Genomic DNA, 21207 nt, shown 5'->3' with positions numbered 1-21207 from the left:
CCCTACACACATCTGTGTTTCCCAACAACACTGTGTCGCCAGGCCCAGTTCTGTGTCTCTTCCTCCAGTGGCCTGGTCTATGGCTGTCTCGCTGGGATCTCAAGCATATGCTCCAGATGGAGCCCCATTCGTTTCCCAGTCTTCCTCAGTTTTTTCACCTGCCCCATTGCATCTAACCGATGCCAGGCTTGAAGTCCAGGAGGCACCCTGGAATGCTGTCTTCCCTTGTCTCCATCCTCCATAAGTAAACTGTTCTCCCACCTTCCCAGGCATAGCCCGGGATTAGTTCACACGGTCCTTCACTAATGCCACCTCCTTCAAGGTCCCTCACCTTTTTCTCCTTCAGGCAGCCACACACTTGCTCTCCATTTTTATTCTTGCTCCTTAAAGCCTCTGCCTTGCAGAGTAGCCAGGGGAAAAGTCCTCATTGTTCAGGCCTCCCTTTGCAAACCTCCAGTGCTGCCCACTGAACCCCGAGTGAACTTCTCCTGCTGGCCTGCCAGGCCCTCCCCGACCTAGCCCTGGAACTTCATTGCATCCATGATGGGCTCCAGGGGAGCACCTCTCTCTCCTAGCATCAAGTACAAAGAAGGCTCAGTCAACAGTCTGCAGCTCCTGGGCCACACAGCTCAGCAGCCTCTCTCTTCCTGCAAAGGTCCTTCCTCTGGATCCATGTGACTGCTTCTTTCTTGCCTTTAGCCTCTCAGCTCAACTGTTGCTCCTCAGTTTTTCCTGAACCCACTCCTACCCCATATAAATAACCATCACCCCCACAGCACCCTGACCTACCCCTACCCTATATAAACAACCATCACCCCACAGCACCCTGACCTACCCCTACCCCATATAAATAACCATCACCCCACAGCACCCTGACCTACTTTCTCCAGGGTGCTTATGCATTCTGGGGTGCTCTATTATTCACTGACTCCTGTTTGGCATTCATTGGCCCCCACCCCATGAAAAGGCGAGCTCCCTGAGAACAGAGCCAGGGCTCTTGGCTTGGATTCCTGGCACACACAAAAACAATGCACAGCCACAGCAGGTGTTTCCAAGGCCTCTGGTGGATAGATAGAGTAATAAAGCAACCGCATGACCTCCCTCTCCAGCATCAGGGTCCATCCTCCTCTCTTTGAGTCTACAGTGCTGCTTCTCTATGTTTTTTAATATACTGGGGATTGACCCCAGGGCCACACGCTTGCTAGGCAAGCATACTACCATTGAGCCATGTCTCCTGCCCATTTTTAATACATGAGGGGCGGGGGGGGGAGGCCACATCTAATTGTTCCTTGGAAATTCCTTAAGCAGTCTTGACACGAATGAATAAATGGTCTCAAGACCTTATGTGCCCAAGGTGGGGACTTGGGGTGGCTATGACCTTTGACTGAGAAACCTGAACCCTGAATCAGCTCCAAAGTCTGTTTCAGCAAACCACAAGGTACAGCTTTCTATGTAGGAACAGTTATAAATAAAAATTTATTAACTCAATCATATTACAAACACTAAAAAATGTTCATAAAAAGGAACCCATAGAAAGTTTTAAGGAGAAGCATTTTTATACCGAGTGATCATTCCTCAATTTGCTGGCCCTGTAGATGTGTGCTGTTGGAAGTTGGATTTCCTTAAAGCAGGGTGCACCAGTGACTTCCCCTTTACACGCACACAGAGGTTCACCTGGCTCCACTAGTTAGCTGGAGATAACAGACAAGTCATTTCGCCTGACAGATGTGTCTGTAAAAATGGCTCCCTTCTCTCGGAAGAAGCAGCAGCAAAAAATCTTCCTCCAGTCGTTCCTGAACAGTGACATGTTGTACAGAATGGGGTTTAGGGCGGAGTTGGCGAACGTGAAGGCCACCACCCAGAAGAAGAGGGACGGCCAGATGACGAGGTCCTGCTTGAAGTTCTGGATCAAGAGGAGGAGGATGGTGATGATGATGGGGCTCCACATGATGAAGAAGGAGACCATGAGCAGAAAGAGGGTGCGGAAGAGTCGGTAGTCCTGCTGGGACACTCGGATCTGGTGGCTCTCGGAGTACGCCAGGCTCACCGTGAGCCTCTTCCGTGATGCCTTGGTGATCTGCAAGAAACACAAAACACTGGAGCTACAGGTCACTGTGGGCGTCGGGGGTCCCCTGCTGGTTGGTTTTGTTTTCTGGGACTGAGGACTGAAGCCCAGGTGGATTGGGGTGGGACTAGAGATGGTGGGTTGCAGTCTAGGGGGGCACTTCTAACCAGAAATGTGAAGGACATTGTGTCTACTGGCCTGATGTGCCATTCTGTTCCCTCTGTCCTGAAGGAAGAGAGCCAACCGGATGTCTTAACCATGTGAGTGGTCCTTACTAACTTCAGTTGCCGGGACTGGCCCAGGCCCAGTCTCTCTTAGCCACATTACCAGTTCTGTAGGATGGGGTGCGGGGCCTAGTCTCCTAAATCCTGCATCTCCAGAGAGGAAGTGATTTTAAAGTCATCAGCATCATTCACAGTTTGGGCAAGTTTAACTCATCAAAATGGCTTAAAACGTTCTCCTTCAATTCTTTTAGTTCCCTAATTGAAGGATAGAGGCTTAACTATCGCATGATTACGTGATTGCTTCTCATTCTTCGGGGCATTTAGAGCCACCTGTTTGTGATAGAGACAAGGACAGCAGGTGCCCAGTGAACTGACTGGAACCCTCTCAACGCGCCTGACAACCAGAACACCAGGATGCGAGCAATCAGGACAGCCGCGCTTTCCTGTTGGCCCCCGGCCACGGTGCTAGGCATTTATTTCATCAGCTGTCACTTTTAGTCCTCACATATCCTCTGCGTGTTCACACCACTGTTGTTCTTGTGAATTGATTCGCAGGAAATGTAAGTTGCTGGCTGAAAGTCATTTTTCAGCTACTAAATTGTAACAGCCCCCACCTGTGAAAATGGAGCTCCCTAGGGGTTCCCATACCACTCAGGACCTGCCTACTCCACTGTGCAGGTGGGGGTGGCTTAGCAGACAGTCCCAGCTCTGTGGGGCCCTGGGCTCTTGCAGGAGCCTGACAGTGGCTGTAATAAACAAAGCAGTTAACTCACAGCCAAACGCATAAGAGATTTTTTTTATTATTATTATTTAACCTGCTACTTTTCCTCTTCACTCTCCAGTCCCCACAATTTGTACACTCAGGAAGAAAATGAGGCATCGTGATAAAATGTGAGTCTTCCTTGCTCCCTATCCCACATTAGACAGCAAGGGCTGGTCAGCACCTAGCCAGGGTTTCAAATGTCTCTGGCTTTGGTGGAATGCCTCTTGTGCTTTTATGAAGTGCTCCGTTACCTTCTGGGGATTAGTTCTCACCCTCAAAACAAGCCCGGGAACAGGGCAGTCTTGGGGTTCTTCCACTCTGGGAGCCCCACACAGAGATGTCCTTGTGCTTCTTCACCCTGGCATATTGCCAACTGGGAGGGAGGCAGTGTTCATGAGAATGTGCTCCATGACCACTGGGAACTTGGCAAAACACAAAATGACTGTGAACAAAAGTTCCCGGAAAGAATTACACCTGCCACTACCCCTTCTAGAAGGCAGTGATTGCAGAGGGATTGGAGTGCTGCAGATCCAGAGCCCAGTTAAAATGTATCATTGGCCATTTGGAGCCCCTTTGAATAGTTATTCCACACCTACCTCTGTGTCTGGCCTAATATCTTTGGGGCCGACAGGTGCAACCATTTTATAATGTATTTACTCAACAGACCAATTGCTTGCACCAACCAAAAGGCTAAGAATGTCATTGGACGACATCTGAGGTCTACGGCAGAGGTTTCCTTGTTTGACTGTAACTCACCCACCTGATGTTCCCACTAAATGTATTTGAAAACCATCTTGATTTATGACTTTCTTTTTTCTGTCATTATAAAATGTATAAATAAATAAATAAAATAAATAAAAAAACTTCGTGAAACAGTTACCACTTTGGAACATGGAATTTGAGGTAGATTGAATCTGTGTTCCTGGGCCATGGCCACTCATATTTGGCTCCAGAATAAATGATGTCTTAGACTCTTTGAGCTGAGAGTTGTGTTTTTTTAACATGTCCAAAGGGGCCCACTTTGAGACACTTGGATTCAGTGAGGAGATCCAGAGATTCACACTTCTCTTAAAGTGTCAAGGTGACTTTTGCTCACTAGGGCGTAAGAACTGCTAAGCCCACACAGCTGCTTGGTTTAGAGTTTGTCTCTCTTGACCTTTAATGAAGTCCATTTTTAAAACAGGCCTTTTGTGACTCACTAGACTCACACGAGCTTCTGAAGGTCAGGAGGGAACCCTATTTCCACCCAACACCCCTCTGCCATGCCAGACCACACCAGCTGGAGGCTGGCAGTGAAGGGGATTCCACCTTGTCCACCTCTGAAGACACAAGAAAGACTACTGGAGGAAAGCAAGGCCTGGAGAGAGCAGCACCAAGATTAACATGTGCAAGAAGCCCGATGACAAAGGATGGGAAATGCCTCCCAACCACCATGCCATAGCAGAGCATGTTCAAGAAAAGCCTGCCGGCCATATACATATGCAATATACAACCACAGGAGAGGTAAGTGCTATGAAAATTACCCATAAAGGGCTATAACACTAGAAACCCACTGTTGGGGGTTTCTTGTTTTGTTTGTTTGTTTGTTTGTTTTTTAACATGGAAGCCTTCTCCCACAGCTCATTAGGTCACTCCCATTCTCAGGAACGTCTTTCTCTTAATCATCTATCCCTATTTCTATTATTAATTATGTGTCCCCGATGCAATTACGTTGTGTGATATTTTGTTTGTGTTCTAACAAATAAAGCTTGCTTGTAGTTAGAGAAGCAGACGTCCTACCTCTTCTTTTCCTCCAACCAAAAGGACTGAGATCCTGTCTCAGCCCGCCTTACCACTTCCTGTCCCTCTCTTTACAGTCCTCCAAACCTCTATGGTTAACTAGTGGCTAGCACCACCCTCTGACTCCAAGCAAGCTTTATTTGTCAGAACACAAACAAAATATCACACAACACAATTATTTCTCCCAGAACACAAGAACCTGGAAACTTCAACAGGTGCCTTCAGAACTCAGGACCCAAATCTAAGTCTATAACATGATCAAGGGCCCCAGCGGGCAGGTAGTGAGGGCCAGGCTTCGTGTTTTGTTGAAGTAGATTTTTGTTTCTCAGCTAAACTCTACATTAGGCAGAGAGATTTCCATGGAGTTACTGGTTCATTCAACAAATATTTACCGAGACCCTGCTATATGCTAAGCTTTCTTGAAGAGGCTGGACACGGTGAAAAGCAAAGGAGTCCTGCCCACACTGCACTCCCTCGCCCTGGGTATGTGGCCAGAGGGAGGGAGAACAAGAAACACAGTTACAACGGCAGAGCCATCACAGCCTGTCATCTTTATGGTTGCTGGGTAAACTTGTAAATCTGGTAGGCTGCCAGCCTTGACAGTCTGATCCCAGGCACTTAGGGATTACTGAGAAGCTATTCCCTTGGGAAAACTGTCAATAGGAAAAATATCACTGAAAATGTATGGCATGTCTGAATCACAAGGAAAGAGGAAGCAGAGAGGGTGGAGGGCAAAACTAGTCACTGCCCGGTGCATGAAACGTTCCTGAAGGGAGATCAGCGTGGGGAGAGGCAGTTGGATGCCCACTCGGTACCATTGCCAAGGTCAGAACCAGCAAAGGTTAGAGCAGGACTTCCTGCTGGGTGCTCTATGCAATACCAGCTGGGAGAGATGCTCTGTAAGCACAAGTGGGTCCTGTGATGAGATTTATAATACCGCCTGGCTAATTCCTGTGCTGGGGATGTCCACAGTGTCTTAGCATAAAAAGGCTGTCAAGTCCCACAGCAGAGAACTCCATGCAGCTAGCTCAGCATTTCTTAAGCTTGTTTGCATGACTCTTTCTATACCCATCAACCCATGGCGCTCTAGAGAGCAACCTGAGTGGGGCTGCTTTGCAATTGAAGAATGGGGTGATATGAGAAGAGCCCCTTTGAAGACCAGAAATCAACCCATTACAGTCAGTAGAGACAGGGAGGAGGCAAGACTGGCAGAGAGGGTGGGGTGATAAATTGAATATTGATGTTCAGCGGAGTCTACAGTTGTGCTCCTGGCAGGAAAGGCCTGGGCAGGAGGGCCAGTTTAGTGTGTCCTGGTTGTGCATCTTCTAGGGTAGGAGATTCGATCTCTGATGCCCTGTCCAGCCTCTGTCACACTTACCAGCTTCTGAGGCACCAGCCTGACAAACACAGGCACAAAGTTGAGAGTTAATGTCATGGTCCCCATAGGGAAAAAGTGGAACAATCAGTTTTAGGGGTAGTATAGAATAGAATTTTCAAAAATCTTCTGTTAGTACTAGTATTTCAGACATCTCATCTGTTCTCTCTGTATTAGTCAATCTATGCATATTTGGCTCCATTGGAAACTGAGGCTCACATTAGTTCAGTGGCTTGCCCAAGGTTACATGGTGGCAAAGACTGATCTTGAACATGTCTCATGGCTTTTTGTCCAGAGACTGCCCACTGCCCAAGCACAGAAACCCCACAGATCATCTCACTGTGCTCAAGGCTTTGGGCCTCACTCATGTAAGTATAAAGGGAGCACCTACAGCCAGCTCTGGGCATGCAGACACAACGATGAACAAAACAGCCTCTGCTCTCGTGGAGCGTGCATCCTCTCAGCAGTGGGAGTGACAGACTACAGCATGCAAAGTGTTTGGAGGAGAAACCCGTTAGTCAGGGATTGCTGAGTGACAGGAAATGCTTCTAGGGGAGAATTCTGAGGGAGTGAGAAGTGGTCCACACAGCAATCCAGAGAAGAGAGATCCTGGGAAGGAAATGACCGGGAGGTATCATGCATGTGTGGGGGTGTGCAAGGGACAGTCTCCAGCCCACCTGGACATGAGAGAGGAGGGGATTCGGGGGGCCAGGCAGAAGGCTAACTGCACAAGACTTTAGGTAGGGGCTTCGGGTGTGGTTCGTGTATAAGGAAGCAATGGGTCTAAATTCAACCGTGACGTAGCACTCAGGGAGCCACTGCAAACCACACAGACCTCCTGCTGCCCAGGGAAGCTGTGCAGGGCTCTGAGATGTGCAGGGCTGAGAGTTTAGACTCAAGTGTGGGGGGAGCCTGGGGAGAGCACTGTTGTTCAGAGGGGAGAAAGGAGGGCTCTCTCCCCTTCCTGGTTCTGAAGATGTTTTCTGATTTTTCCCCCCGAGGGAAAGACCCAGCCTTGAGATTGAGATTGCTGTGCGTGGGAAATCACACTCCCACAGGAGGGTGTGTCACACATGGAAAGGGAACACACCAGAGTCCTCTTGACTTCTCCTCGTCTCAGGAGTGGTCACCAACAAGGGGGAGCTTAGGTGCTGCTGCCCCCTGCTCCCGGCCAGTCTGCTCCAGCCATGATTTCCTAGTCTTGTTCCAAACCTCGACCCACTGTTTAACCTCTGGGGAACCTGGGTGCTATGTGATATTTTGTTTGTGTTCTGACAAATAAAGCTTGCTTGGAGTCAGAGGGTGGAGCCAGCCACTAGCTAACCATAGAGGTTTGGAGGACTATGGGAAGAGGAACAGGAAGTGGTAAAGGGGGGCGGAGACAGGATCTCAGCCCCTTTTGGGCAGAGAAATGAAAGAGGTATGAAGTCACTGATGGCTGCCCCCCTGTTTCTCTGTTCTTTCAGGTTTTTACCCCAATATCTGATTCCTAGTTTTTATCGATAAGATAATTAGATTTACACATCACCCGGGTGAGGCCATTTCCTTCACAATACTCAGAAGGAAGAACAGCCCAGCAGAGTGGCATCTGCCATACTATTCATGGTGGGCAGTTCTCACATACTTGCTTGCCTTATGCAACTTCTTGCTAGAAATTGAAGGCTGCAGATGTTTGAAATGGGGCCCAGAGAATGCAAGTAACAGACCCACACAACACAACAAAGTAAACCAGCAGTAAAGACTCAAAGCTAGGTGGTTTCAAAAGAACCTTCCAAGCCTCGTATCTGTTCCCATGGTCCTTTGCTCTCCACTATACCCTCACTGATCCTTGATGCTTGCGCAATAGCTAACAGCTTGCTTTAGCTTCGCCTGACACAGAATCACTCTTGCGCTGTGGTGTTTCTTGCTTTAGATCACAGCATCATTGTCCAGCGGCCTCTTTGTCAAAGATCCTTCTAGGCAGATTATAACTTGCACGCTCCTGAACCACACCTACTTCCTGCCGACATTCTGCACGTAGCACTCTTAACAAACCTCTGAGGTCTGGGTGTTGGGTAGGGCCATGGGACCAGTCTGCTTGGGTTTAAATATTGAAGCTGACACCTGTGAGCCCCATGACCGTGGGTAAATTGCACAACATCTCCAGATCATCTCATCTGAGAATCTTCTTAGGGTAAGATGAGCTGGTGCTTGCTGCATGATTAAACACTACATGCATGTAGCCTAACACAGCAGTGCATGCCTGTAATCCTAGTAATTGGGAGTCATAGACAGAGAGAGGATTAATGCAAGTGCTAGGCCAGTCTAGTCCACATAGGGAGCCACAGGCCTGTCAGAACTATAGAGTAATACTCTGCTTCAACAAAACCAAAACAACACAAACATTTAAAAATTTATTCTATTTTCCTCTGTCCTTTTCTTTCTCTTCCTTCATTGTGATTTTATGATACTAATTAATTCTTTTATAACATTAAAATATGCTAAGCCATCCATTTCACCCCCTGGAATTTGCCTCACATATTAGAATAAGCCCAAGCTTGGATCCCTTCAGAGATGGAGAGTCATCTGGTGGGACAAGTCTGGCTAGAGAGTTAAACACTATCTCCCACAGAACCATGGACTGGCAGTGTTAGGTGAGGTTGGTGTGAGGTGGGTTCTGTTTGTAAGAAGGCTACAGATCCACAGCCATAAAGGGTTGTAAAAATGGCCAGAAGGTGATCAGGGCCTTTTTAACACACCTATTTATCATGACCCATACAAAAGATGCTATAAAACCAAGATTCAACTGATACACACCTCCAAGAGGGCTCAAGAGCTTTGAGGTAAACCTTACAAGTGAGCATAAATATACATGCTTGTGTTTGTTGGGTGGCACCTTCCTTGCAAGTAGGATGCCTTTAGAGGCAGGAAGTGGAGGCTGGCCCATCTTTTATATGTCTGTGTATATACATTTACTTTTCTAGAAGACTTCATTTATTTCTGGTGCCACACACTTGAAGTGACCTTTCCAAGGATAAGGTCACTGACCCATGGGGACAGGAAGGACTTCTGGCCAAGTTCTAGTCTCCATCTAGGAGCCACTTTATGAGAGTGTTCAATTTGTGAGCAGAATACGTAAGCTGGGCGTGATTTTATATTAGTATACGATACTTCCATAAACAAATCTTACGAAGCAGACATCGTTAGTCACTGCTGGGTTTGTGGGAAAACAGTGGACACAACTCCAAAGTCCACAAAATGATTATATCATACCTATATGACGAAGGTTGTATAACTCTTAACTAACAATAAGATAAGGTACAAGAACTGATACAGAAAGATGTACTGATACGGTGCTGAGTGGAAAAAAAAGGAAGTTATCAAGCAGCAGTATCTCATATCTGAAAAGAACAGTGAGCAGTGCCAACAGCCACCTGACCATTTGAACCTACACACAAGTATACATCGTGCTGAAATTCTGCAGACACATATGCTGGGCCATTAAAGTTGGAAAGAGAATAGATTTTCAACTTCTGTGCTACACAGTTCTGTGCCTGTTTTCAACTTAATATTTTTATAACCGGTAGTATTTTAATGATGAAAAGATTCACAAAAAGATAACTGATTAGAAAACAAAAGCCAAAATAAATATACAAATTCTCATCCCTCACTGTGACAGGGGGTAGCAGAGGATCTGCACAGTGAATCAAGATTGCACTGTTAGAACCTCCAAGGTATCCGCTGACCCGGAAGTTCTAAGATTCAACTGGAAATGCCCAGATGGAGTGAAGCTCAGAACAACACTGAAACTAACGTACCTGTAAGATTTTGGAGTAACTGATCACAATCACCAGTCCCGGCACCAGGAAGTTCAAAGTCACAAAAAACACATCCCACGAGATTTCTCCTATGCGGCTGGGCCAATCCAATGTGCAAATTGGAATTTCCTGTTTACAAAAGGGAAAACAATATCATTTAAACGCTGGCTTCTTCCTTAGCCTTTAACCCAGTCCTAGTTTAGGGCTGTGGTACACTGTTACACTGTGTGCTACTCACCTGCTGTGACAGTGAGCCCTAAACCAGCCCCTGCCCCAGGTGCCTAGGGTTACATAATTATAATTCTCTTTCTCCAGGAAGACACCTGAACCTCCAGGTCATAGGCAAGTAAGAGCTGAGGCATGCTCCAGGATTGGTCCTTCCACTTCTCTGGGTTTGCATGCAAAGAGTGTTTGAGCCTTCTCTTCCAAGCTGGGGAGAAACTCGACCTCAGGAAGGTTACATAGACTGGAAGCCACATGCCACACACAAGCATTTGGAGACAGGATTGAGGGTCCAGTGCAGTGACACTTTGCTAAAGGAAGAGGGGCTGGGTGTTGTTTAATTGAGGGTTCAATGGCCTGAATGTGTCAAAGTCAGGTACACATGTAGTCCAGCTACTTTGACCAAGGCAAGAAGATTGCAAGGATCACACAGTTTAAGACAAGCCCAGGTAACATAATGAGACCCTGTCTCAGGTCATACGTACATACATACATACATACATACATACATATACACATACATACACACATACACATAAAATGGGGGCTGAAGAGATGACCCAGTGGTTAAAAGAACTTGCTACTCTTGCAGGGACCAGGGTTCAGTTCCCAGCACCTACATGACAGCTCACAATTATCATTAACTCCATTTCTGGGGGATTCAATGCCCTCTTCTGGTCTCCACAAACACCAGGTATGCATGTAGGTGCACAAACATACATGGAGACAAAACACTCCTGTGTACATGAAATAAAATTAATAAATCTTTGGAAAGCAGAGACATAAAACTCCAAAACAATAACAACAAACACCATACACACACACACAAGCATACTGCCAGTCTGCCTCAAAGAATAGGCCATCTCTCTTCAAGGAAATGTCTGGTGCCCAGACTTTGGAGCACTAGTCCTCCTGGGAACAGGACAGAGCCCTGAGGCAAATGGCTGGAATGTTCAAAAGGCATGGAGGCCTGTGATTGTGCTGTGTTGAATTCAAAAGTTTGATACTAACTACAAAGCCAAGGTGTGAGGAGTCTACTGAACAGTAAAACTCTATTACTGCAACACTTCCTTCCATTGAGTAAATATATCAGTGGAAATGGAGTATGAATGTGAATGTATCTTTCCACACCTGAACTTCTTGTACCTACTTGACAATAAGAACAGAGATATTTAGAACACAATTCACCTCAAACCCTCCCAAACATCAGAACACCTATTTAAGAGCATGTACAATGTAAAAGGTCGTATCGATGATTTTTGACATAGTATATGTATCCTGCCACAGGCATCCATTCGATCATTTGATCAATAGTTATTGAATACTAAATACACTAGGAAAAAACATAATTTTTAACATTTGCCATTGTGAATCATAATGGAGCAAACTCAAAATGTTGTCAAATAGTTTCATATGCACTATTAGCAGAAAACAGAAGCATTTCATATTTATTGAACATTTACCATGCACCAAGAACTACTTCCTACATGCAGCAATGTTGTTATGCTTACAACAACCTTATTGAAACTCACATTATTAATTTTCCTATTTCATAGAAGAGGAAACTAAAGCTAGTTTCAAAACATCCTTCAAAAACAACAGTCTGAAACACTAAAGGTTACTTTTTTTCACCGGCAACAAATAACTCTAAAAAGTATTAAAGAAACATCAAGAGGGCTACCAATAACTGGGCGGTGGTGCACACGCCTTTAATCCCAGCACTTGGGAGGCAGAGGCAGGCGGATCTCAGTGAGTTCGAGGACTGTCTGGTCTACAGAGTGAGTTCCAGGACAGCCAGGACCATTACACAGAGAAACCCTGTCTCCATAAATAACAACAACAAAAGAGCTACCAATAAAACTTTTCAGGGCAAAAAAGTAAGGTAGAATGTTTTAAGCAGTCCAGATGTGGTGTCATGTGCCTGTCATTTCAGCCTTAACAAGGCTGAGACATGAAAACTGCCATCCTTGACTCCTGTGGGAGCCCACAGAGGCTATCTAAGCGAGAAATTACTCAGGATCAGAGAATCTGAGCTTGCTTTACCCAGCAGGGCTGCATAATGAGATGATTTGGACACAGGCATGGTTACCAGGTGTTTGGAAACATCTACACTTGGCTGTATGTTTGTTTTTATCTTGCGGGGGGGGGGTGTCTTTTGTCTCTCCCCTTGGCATGTTATAAAAAGCCCTTTTCAATAAAGCATGGGGCTGTTGGGTATTGATCCAGGCCCTCCCGAAGCTATCCTGTGTTTCTGTCTTTCTTCTTGTCATCTAGGTCTCTCTTTCTATCTGATATTTCCTATTCCTCTTTCCTCCACCTAAGAACCCTTCAAAAGGCAGGAGCTGGACTCCCACAGACTACATAGTGAGACCCTGTCTCAAAACAAAATAAAATGTTTTAATCATGTCCATACATTGAAAAGGGAGGTGAGGATGTTGCTTCCCTTTCCAGCCTTATTAAGTGGGTCATAAATGGGCTGGACATTCTAAACCTGCTCCTCTCCTCCCACGTCCCCTGCTAATAGAACAGAGCTTTTTACATTGCTCCTCATTTTGGTGAATGAACGGAGACTTGTGTCTCTCGGTGATCCTGAGTTCTGGCAGCTGTGTTCCTGCTGTTCCTGGAACAATCCACATGGCCTCCAGTTTGTATTCAGTTCTCTGCCCACTACAGGACCCTCATTCAGCACACTGGAGTCCACAGGTATGGACAGGTGTGCTGAAACCTCAGTCAGGAAGAAAGGCCTGAATGGAATTTGGTTTCAAATCTCTATATTTGTGAAAGGAAAAAGGTACCTAAGGGTAGGAAAACATGACCTCAGAACTATTTCTTAAAGTTCCTAAGATTTCTCCCCAAAAGCCTCCTCTGTGCCTGGGCCAATCCCTCCTGACTTTATGAGATTTTATAAGAAAATGCGTATGATAGAGTAAGTATTCTCCCTACACAAGGGGAAAAAAAACATGCTGGGATGACAGATCTGCACCACCATACCTGGTTTATGCAGTGCTAGGAATTGAACACGAGCTTCATGCATGCCAGGCAAGTGTTCTACCAACTAAGCCACATCGCCAGCCCCAGAATTTATCAACCTTTTTATCAATGCCTTTGGTTAGCATACAAAGGAATGGACTTCACTCTGACATTCCCATTTTGTTTTTATTCAGCTCTCCAGTGCCCTCCCCACCCCTCCTCCTCCTTTTGCTGGTCCTTTTCTTCCCCTGAAAATGAAAATATGACATACATTTCCTCCATTCCATCACCCTCTGTGCTCCTCCTCCCTCTTCCTTCAGTTACCTACATTTTCTAACTGTTGCTATGTAGCTTTGTTTTTAATGAGAGAAAAAGAGAGCTTGCTTTTAGGGAAAGGTGGTTATCAGATATCAGCTCATCATCAGAGTTGGGTAAACATGACCAGCAGCGACAACACACTCATCCCAGGGAGCTTCCCAAAGTCTTCTCATGAAGACACCCTTTGGCTTCTGATTTATGGCTCTCACTACGGACAGGAAGTGTGACAAGAAAGTAAAGCAGGAAACTGTTCGCAGTGCCTTCTGAGCTAAGAGTCAGTGGGAATGACCTAAGTGACAGCGTCATGCACTCTTCAGAAGGCTTTCTATAGCATCGGAGATGAAGTACAAGGTGATGCTCATCTAAAACCAGCTGGGCCAGCTAGATGGCTCGGTGGGTAAAGGCATTTGCTGCCAAGCCTGACTTCCCGAGTTTGATCCCTCGGACCCGCATGGTGAAAGGAGAGAACTGACTCCTGGAATTTGTCTTCTTCCCTCCACACATGTGCTGTGGTTCATGCATGCACACGTGCGCGCGCGCAGACACACACACACACACACACACACAGAGAGAGAGAGAGAGAGAGAGAGAGAGAGAGAGAGTAAATAAATTTAAAAACTTTAAAGCTTAATTATTAAAACAACAACAAAAAGGCATCATGCCGCCACTCCAGAGATCTGAGTGGATGTTGTGACTTTATTTCTATGGGAAACTCCATCTGACAAGTCACTTTGATTCTAGTCTCCTCTGACAGACTGATTTGCAGAGGAACTGGGCAGTGCCTGACATTGGAAGGTGGGCACACGATGTTATCATAGCCTCTGAACCTTTTCTATACATCTGAAATATTTTCTGGCTTCATAAAAGAAATTTGGAAACCAAAACTGCTAGGCCTGACTGCTTTGCTGAGATCTGAAAGTGGAGCTGGCAACACCAACAACAGTATTTTAATGGGACCTGTTCATTCATCACCAGACAGAGTGCTTGGGCCAGTGTGAAGCCACAGTCTGGTGAGCAAGGCTCTGGCCCTGCCTTAGGACGTCCAGGTGCTTCCAGAAGCCAAAAGGGAGCTGTCTCTGGAAGGGAATGGGGGTGGCACTCAGATGTTGGGACCAGACAGGCTGAAGATGGAGGCTAAGCAAAGCAAAGAGTTAAGTGTGGCTGCCATCTCCCAGTGTTCTGCCCCTTCCGGTCTCCACCTCCCCCAGGATGGCTCCTCCATTTCCATAGCTTTGTATTTGTTTGGTTTTAGTCCTAGAGATTAAACCTTGGATTAAACATACATGGGCCGGGCGGTGGTGGCGCACGCCTTTAATCCCAGCACTCAGGAGGCAGAGGCAGGCAGATCTCTGTGAGTTCAAGGCCAGCCTGGTGTACAGAGTGGGTTCCAGGAAAGGCACAAAGCTACACAGAGAAACCCTGTCTGGAAAAACCAAAAAAACCCACACACACACTCGGCAAGCACTCCATCACTGAGCTACATCCTCAACCCTCAAATGATCCATTCCAGTTTCCTGCTCAGGTAGTGTTCTCCCTAGCCCCAGTCTCACTCCCAAAGGACACCCTGCAGGAGGTTTCACAGACCTATACAGTTTTGACCACCCTCCACCACATGACTCTACCTCCTGCATTACCACACTGGAACATGAAGCAGCCATTCTCTGGGTCTCCAGAACCTTCATGCCTCCTGCCTCCCACCAGCCACACGGAAACTCTTAGGTCCTAGTAGCTACCCAAGTGTTCCCTCTCATTCTCAGTAGCCTCCCTCTCCCTGAGGTCCACCTCGCTCTCACCAGGCCACCCCAGGCATCCTAAAGGGCGTCTCTGACTCTCCCGCTATCCCTGCCCATGCATCCAGCCCCTCCTCTGCCCGCTGCTACCCACAAGAGCCCTTTCCACATCCTTCTGAACCTGTGCAGCAGTCACCTCACCTCCTGTAGGGACCCCACCACAGCATGCTGCAGTGGGCAAGAACCAAGCCCATCTTCTCTGAGGCACATGAGGCACGGCACACAGTAGGGATTCAGTACCAAACTGCAGAATGAAGGAACTCCTGAGACTCTCTGGGGGCTCTGCTCCAGTGCTGATCCTTCTCCACTTTGGGGGTTTATGTAAATGCTGGTTCTCACCACCTCACTCCAGGGAACCCCTAGGTAAGCCATCTTCCCTGTGCCAGCACTTCAACCAAAATGGAAGGTCGCAAGACTGTTTTAAGGAATAAGGACTCCCCACTGGATATCTGTGCTTTTATCAACTTTATCTATTTATTCATTCATTCATTTATTTGAGACATGGTCTTATGTAGCTCAGGCTGGCCTCTAACTTACTATATAGCCAAGGGTGTCCTTGAACTCCTGAACCTCTCACATCTACCTTCCTAGTGCAGAATTCCAGGTGTGGATCACAATGCCTGGTTCAGGTGGTGCTGGGGATGAAACCAGGGCCAGGTACATGCTAAGTAAACATTACACCAACAGAGCTACACACACACACACACACACACACACACACACACACACACACACAACCCTCAACTCTTTTCTTGAGACAGAATCTCACTAAATTTCCCACACTGGCCATGATTTTATGATCTCCCTGCCTCAGATCCAGAGTGCTAGGACTGCAGGAATGTGCCAACACAGACTTCCAAAAGATATTCTCTAATATTTGCTGACAAAGGCAAGCTAACTATGGTCTCCTCAGACAATCCACATTCAACAGAGAAACAGGATAGCTTACTGACCTTGCATTATAACAGGGAAGGGTGGCATGATGGGTCCACAGGGCTTTAAGATTCCTGAGTTCAGAGGCTACGACACCCAGAAGAACCAGAGCCAGGCTACGTTCTGAAACTATTTTTGCCTGACTTTGGTTATTTCTTCTTTCAGAAAATAATAATGGGAACGCTACTTGTGTGGTTACTAGACCACAGACCACACCAGACTACAGTCTCGGGCAGTATCTGGGCCCATGTGCACTTAGTAAAAACACCTCCTGATGTGTGTTTATGTGGCTTGTGGTAGGGTGGGCAGAGAAGCAAATGTTTGTGGAATGAATGGACAGCATATTCTAGCCAAAGTGGACAGTCTTCCCTACCCATGAGTGTGGGTCACCACCGGGCCAGGGCCAGGCCAGGGCCACAGCACACACAGGCAGGCATCCCGTTGGAGTAGACGGAGCAGACCTGGCTGAGAAGTTAGCGCTGCTAAGAAGTGTCCACCCTCTTGAAATGGCAGCTGGTTACAGCAGTTGGAAGAATCGTGCTGTTTGAAGGATGTTTAAAGTTTGATGCCCCGAGATAAGGAAACTAATAATAGCTAGTAATTTTTGAGCACTTAACTGTATACACACCAGGTGTTGGTCCATTTATCAGACACAAGTCCCCATGGCAATCTCGTGCTGTTGATACCTGAGACCCATGCTTCAAACAAGGAGAGCACTCTGGGTAGAGGTGAGAAGGCTTGCCTTCTTTGGGAGCAGAACTGCTCCAGAATGTGAGTGAGGCTCAGGCTGCAAAGCTCACACTCAAGTCACCATATAGGTTAGAATTACCAGCATGGCTCCTCTGGATGGCAAGGTACCCCAGCCTACATGGATGAAGGTTTTGAGGGGTCTCCTGACAGCAGAGGCTCTAAGGGGAGTGGGAAGGGAGCTGTCTGTGCTCTCAGTTAGTGGGAAGGAAATAATTCTTCATCCAAAACCTCCATTTGTAGCATCCCACTGGGAAAGGCAAACAAGACCCGCAAGCCGGAAGCTGTCAGTCTGAGGACTGGAGAAACAGACATCTGTTATTTGTATTTGTTTAGAGACCTCACTCTGTAGCCTGGACAACCTCAAACTTACGGCAATCCTCCTGCCCCAGCCCCTTGGGTGCTGTGATTACAGAGGTGAGTTGCCACCCCTGGCTCTGCTAATTTTAAACGTGAAACTTGCCTCAGCCTAGACCAGATCCTTCTCTGCCATTTTCACTTTAGGCGGATACCGCCTCCTCACTCTCCTTCCGCTCACCCTGCCCACTCCTATTCATTTCTTCAACTGCTAAGTTTATAAAATGGAATGTTTCCCACAAAGCCAGGCCACAGTCTTTGAGGAACTGGGTTGTTTCTCTGTGTTAGAATCCCTTGGCATGAATACAGAAAATATAAAACGCACGGGTCCTCTTATTCTTAAGGGGACATGTTCTAGAACCCCCTACAAGATAATGGAAACCATAGGTACACTGACCCCCCATATGCACTATTTTTCTATAAATACCCCCTTAGGCTAAATTTTAAGTTATGAATGTGGCACAGTAAGGGATTAGCCAGAAATGAAAAAAATTATAACCATAGACTGAAATAAAAGTTATTTAAAACGTAGGATTATTTTTCTGGAATTTCCACTTAATATTTTCTGACCTCACTTGTCCATGGGTAACTGAAGCCACAGTAGCTGAAACAGAGGGAAGTTAAGTCTCAGAGAAGAGGGGACAGCTGCATTCTACAAGAGAGGGAAAGCTAACTGGGTATAATGACTCACGCCTTGCACCCCAGCACTCGGGAGGCAGAGGCAGGAGGATCTCTGTGCGTTCAAGGCCAGCCTGGGCTACATAGGGAGTTCCAGGACAGCTAGCAATACATAACAGAGACACTGTCTCAAAAAACCAAGAAAGAGAGAGGAGAAGAGGGAGAGAGAGAGGGTGGGGGAGAGAGGGAGGGAGACAGGAAGGGGAGATGACAAGAAAGACAGGGTGCCAGAACACCAGGACAGTGTCTCAAGTTTTTTTCCATTATAAGTTTCCCCATCCCAACCCTACTACTTTCAACATCCAAGACCCTGTCACCTGGCCTCTAAAACAGCATCGGCCCATTCTGCCCTAGTGGCTTTGCCCAAATGCTCCTCCAAAGACCCTTGAAATCCAGCAGGTGGTTTTTCATTAAAACAAGAGGTGTCTATCCATGATCTCCACAGAAGCACCTGCAGTAACATTCTGGAAGCACCGTAGCGGGCTCCCGTCACACACTCCCTCCCAGGGGGATGAATGCACAGTGAACAGCACAAGCCAGGGCCCTTTGCTCACGCCCTGGGTACCACACTAGCACAGTTTCCTCCTGGGGTTTGGCTGGGAGGAAAGGAGACCTCCTCCTCCGCCTCCTTCTCCTCTTTCCCCTTCTCCTCCTCCTCCCCCATGTTATTTGCCAGCTAAATAGGATTGCACCTGAATGAATTTTAAAAGGGACAGTACATCTGGAAATTTAAGATATCCTATTTGGTCTTAATTCTTGGAACTGAAATCTTTCTGTGTTAAGAACAAGAAATCCTTTAAGTTCTATGAAAAAAAAAATACAGCAATATTGTACCTCAGTGAAAGAACAGCTTAAACAGATAAGGGACGGCAGAGCCTTGCTCTTCCTGGGGCGTCCAACATTTTGAGACTGTGGCATGGCCCTTGTCATCCCTGTCAGGCCATCTTCACAGCTATCCACATAGTATCCACAGGTAGCCAGTTGGATACAGGTTGGACATGCCTGGGGCCTAGCTGATTCCTCTGGTGTGGAGTTAGGCCCGAGCATTCACTTATCCTGGAAGTATCTATTTGGCCTGCCCTGATGCTCAGGCGTATCCCGGCTAAGGATAAGCCTGGAGTGAGATAGACACATTGGTCTCTTCCAGGCCAGCAGTACCCATCAACTCAGCTAACCCTGAATTCCCTGTACCCACCCACCCACCCACCCAGGGAGACATAGCCACAAGCTTATATGTTCTTTCATGAAGTGCCACAGGGCTGATGGATTCCTGCTCATTGGCCATTCAAAGTTATTATCAAACCAGCATCTCTTCACAGTATCCCACACAAGAAACAAACTACTAAGAACAGGTGTGTGGGTTGATTTTTTTTTTAAGATACCATTTACCCAGGATGTCGCCTTCATCCATCCTCCCTCTCTATAAAAATAAGCTCTCGCTGTGTTCAGGGTTCAGGCGGTCACACGGTGTTCTCATCACATATGTTGAACTCCAGAGCAGGAACCCCTCCCCCAGGCGACACCCCACCACTGTAGGAAGGCCTCTCTTTGGTACTGCACTTCCAAGTAATAGCCCAGCTCGAAAGGAGATGCTAGGTGCCCTAGCTTCTGTAAAATACGTGTGATAATAACAGTAGCATAACATCTGGAGAGAAAGTAGCAACTCCATGAGGAGCCATCTTGCACCCTGCTATCCCATCTGGATGTAAGCTCCCATTGCTTAATTAGCCTTATAAGAGTCGCTTCATTTTGCAAAAATCTGGGAGTCCCTTTAACAGCATTTGGAAGGATTTACTTACCCACTTGGCACTGTGGGGAAACTGACGAAATTAAACTTCGGAGCATTGGGCAGTAGGCCTGCCCAAAAGGATTCAATTCCACAAACGACCAATTACTGTTACTAATCACCATCATCCTAGCTCACCGCTTCGGTCAGATCCTCCCCTCTCCACCCCAGCCGGCCCGGACACCGGTTGCGCTGCTGCAGGCAGCCAAGGCTCACCTGGTCCCCTCCGGGAAGGCGCTGCGGGACCACGCGGAACAAGATGCAGAGGGGCAGCGCGGCGCTCGCCGAGTAACCCCAGATGAAAGCCAGCAGCGCTGCCTGCGCCCGCCGACCCGGGCCGCTCAGTCCGCGCTGTAGGCGCACGATGCACACCATGCGCTCCAGGCTGACCGCTGCCAGCGTCAGGATCGTGACGCTGCCGCTCATGGTCATCACGTAGAAGAGCAGGTGGCAGACGATGGGGCCCAGCAGCCAGGCCTCGGTCCAGCGTACAACGAGCACTAGAGGAATGGCGCTAGTGAAGAGCAAGTCCGCGCAGAAGAGGTTGAGCACCAGGCTGACTGTCGCCCCGCGGCGCCGACAGCGCGCCACGAGCACCAGGGCACATGCGTTGCCCAGTAGTGACACCACGAAGATGAGTCCCAGGACGGTGGTCTCCACGACGCTCAGCACTAGCCGGTGGTCGCCCTTGACGTCGGAGAAGAAAGGAAAATGGGTGCGATTGATTTGGTCCAGGGTGCGCGAGGGGCCAGTGCCCGTCGTCTGCGCACACTCAGGGGACATGCCGGGCGCCCAGCCGCCCGCCGCAGTCTGCGAGAGCGTTCATCTGCGAGGTAACTGAGTGCCAAGGCGGGGGGAAGAGGGAGGGAGGAGGTTGCGACACCTCCCCTCTGGCCCCCTCCCGCCTGAGTTGCCCAGGCACTGGGCGTAGGAGCTGCGTCCAGGGCGCACCGGAACGAGGAAGTGCCTGGCAACACTGGCTTGAACACTGTGGGCGGGGATGTGGCCACCAAGGCCTCAGACCCTTGGGCAGTCTGAGAGCTCTTAAGCCTCCCTCCCCCGGTACAGCCTTCCTCACCTTTCATGGACACCGATTATTGGAAGCCCCTTTATCCATCCACCTATTTAGCTAACCTTGATTGAAGAGTGTCAGAGTTGAACTTTAGAAATGGTGTGGACCTGTGCGGTTCAACATGCTCTAAAGCAACTTGTAATGGGCCGGGATTTATTTGATTTTAGAGTGAGTTAATCTCTGTATATGGGTTTGTTTGTTTTCATTGGTAAAAAAAAAAAAATTACTTTGCCTGAGAGTTTGGATCCTTAGTAGAGCCTATACCTAGCACTTATGAGACCCTCTATTTGATACCTAGCATGAAAATGCAGGGAGGAGGGGAGGGGGAGGG

General features: G+C 47.6%; 1 protein-coding gene across 1 annotated transcript; it reads right to left on the bottom strand.

Moving 5' to 3' along the window:
• Positions 1 to 1457: 1457 nt before the first annotated feature.
• Positions 1458 to 20766, bottom strand: Ffar4 (free fatty acid receptor 4). Its single transcript, XM_028882906.2, has 3 exons — positions 20021 to 20766; positions 10004 to 10132; positions 1458 to 2077 (listed from the first exon to the last, which is right to left on the bottom strand). Exons 1-3 carry the CDS (start codon positions 20585 to 20587, stop codon positions 1688 to 1690), a joined length of 1086 nt encoding a protein of 361 aa, XP_028738739.1. The 5' UTR covers positions 20588 to 20766; the 3' UTR covers positions 1458 to 1687.
• Positions 20767 to 21207: the final 441 nt, after the last annotated feature.

The sequence above is a fragment of the Peromyscus leucopus genome, chromosome 1 (genome assembly GCF_004664715.2).
Source record: "Peromyscus leucopus breed LL Stock chromosome 1, UCI_PerLeu_2.1, whole genome shotgun sequence".
NCBI classification, from domain to species: domain Eukaryota; kingdom Metazoa; phylum Chordata; class Mammalia; order Rodentia; family Cricetidae; genus Peromyscus; species Peromyscus leucopus.
Note: the sequence above shows the minus strand (reverse complement) of the source record. Positions and strands in the feature narration are given on the sequence as shown.

Bases quoted from the DNA above. Each gene is read 5' to 3' on its own strand.
- Ffar4 (XM_028882906.2), bottom strand. From the start codon at position 20,587: ATGTCCCCTGAGTGTGCGCAGACGACGGGCACTGGCCCCTCGCGCACC. The intron at 10,133-20,020 runs GTGAGCCTTGGC...TTTTGTAAACAG, and splicing joins GCCTTCCCGGAGGGGACCAG to GAAATTCCAATTTGCACATT. The intron at 2,078-10,003 runs GTACGTTAGTTT...TGTTTCTTGCAG, and splicing joins GTTACTCCAAAATCTTACAG to ATCACCAAGGCATCACGGAA.